An 8,889-nucleotide genomic window follows, 5' to 3' on the forward strand; every position below is an offset into this window, starting at 1 on the left:
CACCTGTTGTCCACTAGAGGACTGTGGACAAAATGAAAGACTTTAAAGGGTCACTATGACGACCCCTGAACTCTGCACACACAAAGTCAAACACACAAATCACAACTCTTTACATTTAGCAACGCCAACTATCATCAGATAAGCCTACAGTGAGGTTTTATATCACACACACACACATACAAAAGTGGAGCCAAGGTGGCTCTTACTCCCCCTGGTGTCTGGCTGCAGTACAGCTCCTTAACCCTCCTCCTCCATGTTAGCAGATGGGACATGAACCAATCAAGAAAATCAAAGTGGTCTTGAAATAAATGTTTGTAAAGATGTTTCTGTCATTTCAGGTCGTCCTCATCTCTGATGTTTGCTCAAGTTTCTGATCAGTTATTTGAGATCGTTCTGCTGAAATACTTCCGGTCATTTCACTCAGATAAGAAGTTTCCTCAGTAAAACTTTTCTAACCCACTAGATGGCAGCGTTAGTGTATCTAAGATATTTTGGCTTCATGTTAAGAAGATGTGATCTTGGTCCAGCAACTAGGAAAACCAAGTAGGATCTGCCCCCCCCCTGCTATGGACTAGATTTATATATATTTTCCCATTCCTCAGACAGCTGATGTTACACAGACGGCCAGAAGAACAGGGAGAACCACACTCAGAGGTCAAAGGTCCCTGACCAGTGTCAAACCAGGGAAATGATCAGTCACATGATTTACATCGTAACCGTTTGGATACCAAGATGATTCTTTGGTGTAGTATTTCAATTCAATTGTATTTGCATTGCGTTAATCTCTACAAACACATTCTTCATGTGAACAAACTGAATCTTCAGGGGAGGGAACCTTATGGGCTGGAAGCTTCTGGCTTCATTTCCTAGTTTGACCAATCAGGTTTGAGCAGCTGTGGTAAAGAGAAAGTGGAGGAACACATTTACAAAACTTATTTTTAATATATCTAGCTGTTAATAATTAAATGTGGACTCTTAAACATAAGATCATTATCATCAAAGGCTATTTTAGTAAAAGAACTAATCTCCGATCAAATAATAGATTTATTGTCTCTCACTGAGACATGGCTGCATCCCGATGAATAGGTCAGCCGTAATGAATCTACCCCCCCCCCCCCAAATGTGATGATTGATTGATAAAGAACAGTCTGTAAACAGTGGACGTCTGTTCCTCTTCACTAACACAGGAGGTGCTGAGGGACTCTGCCGTCAAAATGTAGTTTAGAGAATCAACGGCTGCAGATATTCTGAAAGATTTTGTGTTAAGTTTTGTCGTCACTCAGCTTTCATACGAGTTCCCGTCTGAAAAGGGACTGCACCATGAAGGAACTTACTGTAGGCGTTTGCAGGATGCCCGTAGAGGTGCTGGTAGAGTCCAGGATGGACTGTGTTGCCGTAGTAATCCTCCTCCAGCTCCTCCTCAGTGGGGGGGTGAGAGGGAGGAGAGTCTGTGGGAAGACTGGACCCTTCTGGACTGGAGCGCCCCCCAGCAGCCAGCAGGTAGGACTGCAGCCCTGGGACCAAAGCTCCACTGGCCCCCAGGTAACACAGAGCACTGTTCCTGGAGGTCTGGAGGTCGGCGGCCATGTCCCCCCTGAGGACAGGACGGACGGAGACACTTTCTTATCTTTGGTGTCAATGATCTCAAGGTGACAGAAATCTCTGTCGTTACAAAGCACGTCACAACACTGCGTCACATGACTTGCTCCATTCAAATCAGTGAAGGAGTTTGAAATTCACACGCAGGAGAAGGCTCAGTCCCAATGCAGCCATATACCTCCTCTCAGAGACGAGACCAGATCCAGGACCAGAGTCAGGTTCACATCAAGTGGAGTGGAAAGACTGAAGGAAAACGGATGAAATGGAGCAGTACCACTCACAATCACAGGGGGCAGTGTAGCGAATGGTCCAACCGAGATGACAAGATGAAGACATTTTAACAAAGGAACTTTTTGTGAGTTGGTAAGAAACTACAGGATCTACATGATGTCACATGACCCAGGACACAGGGGACCTCATCACCATCTCCTCCACCATCGCTGTGCTGTTGACTCTGAGCTGCCCTCTAGTGGATGAACAACATCTCCTCCATTAGTCCCCACAGCTCCACCAGCAGCAGGAAGACTTTACCTTTTCTGATCCGGGTCAAACAAACATGATGACGCGGATCTGAACTTCAAGCTGTTGGTTCTCACCTGGTTTCCTCTCCTCCTCCTGCCGCTGCTCCTGCGTTCTCCTGAGCCGGAGGAGTGTCGGCTCGCTCCTGTTTTATCCTGCTCACAGCTAACAGCAGATCCTCGGGACTCAGGGCCGGCTGGTCCGGACTGGCCTCCTGCAGCCGGGGGGCGCTGTGCTGCTGCTGGACCACCAGGTTGTCATAGCTCCCGAGCTCGTCTACCGATGTCGTCTGTGATTAGAAAAGATTCTGTGACGGTTGAACCTCATCGTGAGCTGGACGGACTCAGAGGCGGAGCATGGTGTGACCAGCTCCTGGTACAAACGTGCATTGAGCTGCAAGTCCTTGAGTGTCCACTAGAGCTACAGACACAAACCCTGACGAGAAAAGACGACGAGGAAACTTCTCTACAAACATAAAGTCAGAGAAACAAAAGTTCCGTTATTCATGTTTAATCTCTTCACTCTGCAGTTGAACCTGGAATGAAATCCTTACGTCTGATTGGCCCAATTAGCTACAACAGTTACAGTCAAGTCTCACGTTGAAACCACGTTTATGCAGCAAACTACGACTAGCAACATTAGCAACATTAGCTTTGCACTGAAGATAGCAGTGTGAAGTTAGCATCCGGAGGTTGGGCGGTAAACTAGACTAACTCCACTGACTCATATCTGTTTAAGTTAACTCTGTGGGCGTGGCCAAACCAACCTGTGAGTCGCAGCAGAGAGGGGAGGAGGAGGAGGAGGCCTTCATCATCATCAGCTCCATGCCTCGCTCCACGATGTTCTGGATCTGCAGGTACCCGGCGGTGTACATGAGCACCAGCTGCTCGCTGGCGGCCATGCTGAGGCGGCCTGTGTAGCAGAAGGACAGGATCTGCTGGAAACACGTCGGCGTCACCGAAGACGGCAGCTCAAACACCGCCTGGGAGGAGGAGGAGTCAGTGGCCGAGCTGAACAGGTCTCTGAAGTACAGCGAGGAGGCGGCGAGCACGGCCCTGTGCGCCTTGAAGGCCTGACCCTGGACCAGGATGGACACGTCGCAGTAGTGGCCCAGCAGCCGCTGCTCGTTCAGGCTGCCCAGCACGCTGCTGCCGAAGTCTGGGATCTCCACCTGCAGCAGGCCGTCCGACATGGTGGAGGCGGGAGGAGCGCGACGCCACAGGAGGCCACCGGGGGCGCAAGAGAGATGGAGGCTGGAAGGAGGCGGTCCTTAACAGTCAGACAGACTGACGGAGGGGTGGAGCTTAGGTGTCAGGGAGGCTGCAGATATAGAAACATCTGAGGTGCATACTGTTGTTGAATCAAAGTGAGGGGGTGCAGGGACTAGATGGTCCTGATGGGGGTCAACTGGGATCCCAGAACCAGCTGGAACCAGAAGAGGGGGCGGTGGGGGGGGGGGGATTGCAGGTATAAAGGGTCACGTACATCTCACAAACAGAACATGTTAGACTGAAACACCTCTGGGATGATGGAGAGATGGTCTAGTTCACTTGAGTACAGTCCACTAGAGTCTAGTTCACTTGAGTACAGTCCACTAGAGTCTAGTTCACTTTAGTACAGTCCACTGGAGTCTAGTTCACTTTAGTACAGTCCACTAGAGTCTAGTTCACTTTAGTACAGTCCACTAGAGTCTAGTTCACTTGAGTACAGTCCACTAGAGTCTAGTTCACTTTAGTACAGTCCACTGGAGTCTAGTTCACTTTAGTACAGTCCACTAGAGTCTAGTTCACTTTAGTACAGTCCACTGGAGTCTAGTTCACTTTAGTACAGTCCACTAGAGTCTAGTTCACTTTAGTACAGTCCACTGGAGTCTAGTTCACTTTAGTACAGTCCACTGGAGTCTAGTTCACTTTAGTACAGTCCACTAGAGTCTAGTTCACTTTAGTACAGTCCACTAGAGTCTAGTTCACTTTAGTACAGTCCACTGGAGTCTAGTTCACTTTAGTACAGTCCACTAGAGTCTAGTTCACTTTAGTACAGTCCACTAGAGTCTAGTTCACTTTAGTACAGTCCACTAGAGTCTAGTTCACTTTAGTACAGTCCACTGGAGTCTAGTTCACTTTAGTACAGTCCACTAGAGTCTAGTTCACTTTAGTACAGTCCACTGGAGTCTAGTTCACTTTAGTACAGTCCACTGGAGTCTAGTTCACTTGAGTACAGTCCACTAGAGTCTAGTTCACTTTAGTACAGTCCACTGGAGTCTAGTTCACTTTAGTACAGTCCACTAGAGTCTAGTTCACTTTAGTACAGTCCACTGGAGTCTAGTTCACTTTAGTACAGTCCACTAGAGTCTAGTTCACTTTAGTACAGTCCACTGGAGTCTAGTTCACTTTAGTACAGTCCACTGGAGTCTAGTTCACTTTAGTACAGTCCACTGGAGTCTAGTTCACTTTAGTACAGTCCACTGGAGTCTAGTTCACTTTAGTACAGTCCACTAGAGTCTAGTTCACTTTAGTACAGTCCACTGGAGTCTAGTTCACTTTAGTACAGTCCACTAGAGTCTAGTTCACTTTAGTACAGTCCACTAGAGTCTAGTTCACTTTAGTACAGTCCACTAGAGTCTAGTTCACTTTAGTACAGTCCACTGGAGTCTAGTTCACTTTAGTACAGTCCACTAGAGTCTAGTTCACTTTAGTACAGTCCACTGGAGTCTAGTTCACTTTAGTACAGTCCACTAGAGTCTAGTTCACTTTAGTACAGTCCACTAGAGTCTAGTTCACTTTAGTACAGTCCACTGGAGTCTAGTTCACTTTAGTACAGTCCACTGGAGTCTAGTTCACTTTAGTACAGTCCACTAGAGTCTAGTTCACTTTAGTACAGTTCACTAGAGTCTAGTTCACTTTAGTACAGTCCACTGGAGTCTAGTTCACTTTAGTACAGCCCACTAGAGTCTAGTTCACTTTAGTACAGTCCACTGGAGTCTAGTTCACTTTAGTACAGTCCACTGGAGTCTAGTTCACTTTAGTACAGCCCACTAGAGTCTAGTTCACTTTAGTACAGTCCACTAGAGTCTAGTTCACTTTAGTACAGTCCAGTACAGTCTAGTTCACTTTAGTACAGTCCACTGGAGTCTAGTTCACTTTAGTACAGCCCACTGGAGTCTAGTTCACTTTAGTACAGCCCACTGGAGTCTAGTTCACTTTAGTACAGCCCACTAGTCTAGTTCACTTTAGTACAGTCCACTAGAGTCTAGTTCACTTTAGTACAGTCCACTAGAGTCTAGTTCACTTTAGTACAGTCCACTGGAGTCTAGTTCACTTTAGTACAGTCCACTAGAGTCTAGTTCACTTTAGTACAGTCCAGTAGAGCCTCGTTCCCTTTAGTACAGTCCACTAGAGTCTAGTTCACTTTAGTACAGTCCACTGGAGTCTAGCTCACTTTAGTACAGTCCAGTAGGGTCTAGTTCCCTTTAGTACAGTCCAGTAGAGTCTAGTTCAGTTCAGGACAGTCCAGTAGAGTCTAGATCAGTTCAGTGCAGTCCATCAGGGTCTAGTTTAGTTCAGTACAGTCCAGTAGAGTCTAGTTCAGTTCAGTACAGTCCAGCAGAGTCTAGTTCAGTTCAGGACAGTCCAGCAGAGTCTAGTTCAGTTCAGTACAGTCCAGCAGTCTAGTTCAGTTCAGTACAGTCCAGCAGTCTAGTTCAGTTTGGTACAGTCCAGCAGAGTCTAGTTCAGTTTGGTACAGTCCAGCAGTCCAGTTCAGTTCAGTACAGTCCAGCAGTCTAGTTCAGTTTGGTACAGTCCAGCAGAGTCTAGTTCAGTTTGGTACAGTCCAGTAGAGTCTAGTTCAGTTCAGTACAGTCCAGTAGAGTCTAGTTCAGTTCAGTACAGTCCATCAGAGTCTAGTTCAGTACAGTCCACTGGAGTCTAGTTCAGTTCGGTACAGTCCAGTAGAGTCTAGTTCACTTGAGTACAGTCCACTGGAGTCTAGTTCACTTGAGTACAGTCCACTAGAGTCTAGTTCACTTTAGTACAGTCCACTGGAGTCTAGTTCACTTTAGTACAGTCCACTAGAGTCTAGTTCACTTTAGTACAGTCCACTGGAGTCTAGTTCACTTTAGTACAGCCCACTAGAGTCTAGTTCACGTTAGTACAGTCTGATAGAGTCTAGCTCACTTTAGTACAGTCCAGTAGGGTCTAGTTCCCTTTAGTACAGTCCAGTAGAGTCTAGTTCAGTTCAGGACAGTCCAGAAGAGTCTAGTTCAGTTCAGTGCAGTCCAGCAGAGTCTAGTTCAGTTCAGGACAGTCCAGTAGAGTCTAGTTCAGTTCGGTACAGTCCAGTAGAGTCTAGTTCAGTTCGGTACAGTCCAGTAGAGTCTAGTTCAGTTCAGTACAGTCCAGTAGAGTCTAGTTCAGTTCGGTACAGTCCAGTAGAGTCTAGTTCAGTTCGGTACAGACCAGCAGTCTAGTTCAGTTTGGTACAGTCCAGCAGAGTCTAGTTCAGTTTGGTACAGTCCATCAGAGTCTAGTTCAGTTCAGTACAGTCCAGTAGAGTCTAGTTCAGTTCAGGACAGTCCAGTAGAGTCTAGTTCAGTTCGGTACAGACCAGCAGTCTAGTTCAGTTTGGTACAGTCCAGCAGAGTCTAGTTCTGTTCGGTACAGTCCAGTAGAGTCTAGTTCAGTTCAGTTCAGTCCAGTAGAGTCTAGTTCAGTTCGGTACAGTCCATCAGAGTCTAGTTCAGTTCAGTACAGTCCAGCAGAGTCTAGTTCAGTTCAGTACAGTCCAGTAGAGTCTAGTTCAGTTCAGTACAGTCCATCAGAGTCTAGTTCAGTTCAGTACAGTCCAGCAGAGTCTAGTTCAGTTCAGTACAGTCCAGCAGAGTCTAGTTCAGTTCAGTACAGTCCAGCAGAGTCTAGTTCAGTTCAGTACAGTCCATCAGAGTCTAGTTCAGTTCAGTACAGTCCATCAGAGTCTCGTTCAGTTCAGTACAGTCCAGCAGAGTCTAGTTCAGTTCAGTACAGTCCACTAGAGTCTAGTTCAGTTCAGTACAGTCCAGCAGAGTCTAGTTCAGTAAATGTGACTTCAGTCTGTTTTAGAGTTCAATTCAGTTCAGACAGGCAGCGTTGTGAACAGAAGGAAGAGAGAGAGAGAGAGAGAGAGACAGGTAGATACAGAAACAGAAATGGATTAAACAAGACAAATGAATCTATCAGTCAGACAGACAGACAGACAGACAGACAGACAGACAGACAGCTCCTCACCTCTTCCATGCAGCAGCTGGGAGAGGTTCTCTTCTTCTTCTTCTCCTCCGCTCAGTCAACGCATCGTCTGGTGTGTCACTGGAGGGGGGAGGAGGGGGAGGAGGGGGAGACACAGCAGACAGTGAGGAGGAGGAGGAGGGAGGAAGAGGAGGAGTCATCTGAGGACAGTGAGGGAGCTAATGCGGCTAAGTGCCCTGCAGAGGACGAGAGAGAGAGGGGCAAGCAAGAACATACACTGCAAGGTTTACATATACACACATGTAGACACACAACTCACACAATCACAATGTGTGTCTGTGAGTGTGCCTGTGTGTGTGTGACTGTGTGTGTGTGTGTCTGTGTGTGTGTGAGTGTGTGTGGCATGACTTGGCCAAATGCACAGCGCTGCATTGCAGTGCCGAGGCTGAGTTGGCATGCTGAGTACATAGTGTGCATACTGCGACTGTGTGCCAGGCTGACACACACACTCACACATTCACACACACACCCAGAGACACACACAGACACTCACACATTCACACACACACCCAGAGACACACACAGACACACAGAGACACACATTAGAGACACACACAGACACACACACCTCAGCCTCCATCATCAGATTGAGTTCAGTTTAGTTTCCATCATGAAAAAGAGACAGAGACAGAAACATCTCTTTAGGACAGATGGAGAACATCCCATCTCCCTCTCTTTCTAACTGTCTGGGATAGAGTTGATGAAAGTGATAAAGATGAAGGAAGCACCAGGTAAACTGAACTGGACTAAACTGAACTGGACTAAACTGAATTCACTTTGCTCCTACGGGTCAGGCTGGTTCTGTTCTGCTCCAGCAGCTGACAGAGGTTCATCCTCTGAGGAGAATCTAGATCTTTCAGAAACTCCTCAGAGGAGCTCAGAGGATTTTGTGGGTCTCTGAAGACCCCGGTCCTCCTCTGAAGACCCCGGTCCTCCTCTGAAGACCCAGGTCCTCCTCTGAAGACCCTGGTCCTCCTCTGAAGACCCCGGTCCTCCTCTGAAGACCCCAGTCCTCCTCTGAAGACCCCGGTCCTCCTCTGAAGACCCCGGTCCTCCTCTGAAGACCCCGGTCCTCCTCTGAAGACCCCGGTCCTCCTCTGAAGACCCCGGTCCTCCTCAGAGACTCGAAGCAACCAAACCAGCTCCACAGATCGTCTAAGAAAATGATGTCATGGTTCAAAGGAAGGGATTGGTCAGTGGGCGGAGCTTAATACTGTATGATCTCTTATCTCCAACTTAACCTGGAGCAGGTCAGCTGTTCAGCGTAGGTTACCATGGTGATTTACCCTGATAACGAGTGAGCAGGTTTCATAGGACTGAAAACTCTGAAGTTAACCTGATGACCACATATCCTGCTTCATAGTTCAGGGCCCGAACGACCACAGGTCTGGACACCATGTCCCCTGTGCTAACGCGGAGGAGGACGGGTGTATGACCCGTTCACATCATTTAAATAAACTGTACGGAGGATCACTGAGGCCAAAACAAGAAG

The 8,889-nt window shown here is 47.5% G+C and overlaps 1 protein-coding gene across 1 annotated transcript in view; it reads right to left on the reverse strand.

Moving 5' to 3' along the window:
* LOC133002458 (nucleus accumbens-associated protein 2-like) overlaps positions 1–3,310 on the reverse strand; it is a 5,805-nt gene extending 2,495 nt beyond the window's left edge. Inside the window, exons 1-3 of the mRNA XM_061072283.1 lie at positions 2,885–3,310; positions 2,196–2,407; positions 1,335–1,594 (exon numbers count right to left, since the gene is read on the reverse strand). Coding sequence (XP_060928266.1) covers positions 1,335–1,594; positions 2,196–2,407; positions 2,885–3,310 — 898 coding nt within the window. The remainder of the gene's footprint in view (positions 1–1,334; positions 1,595–2,195; positions 2,408–2,884) is intronic.
* Between the last annotated feature and the right edge of the window lie 5,579 nt (positions 3,311–8,889).

Source organism: Limanda limanda, chromosome 5 (genome assembly GCF_963576545.1).
Source record: "Limanda limanda chromosome 5, fLimLim1.1, whole genome shotgun sequence".
In the NCBI taxonomy this organism is placed as follows: Eukaryota; Metazoa; Chordata; class Actinopteri; order Pleuronectiformes; family Pleuronectidae; genus Limanda; species Limanda limanda.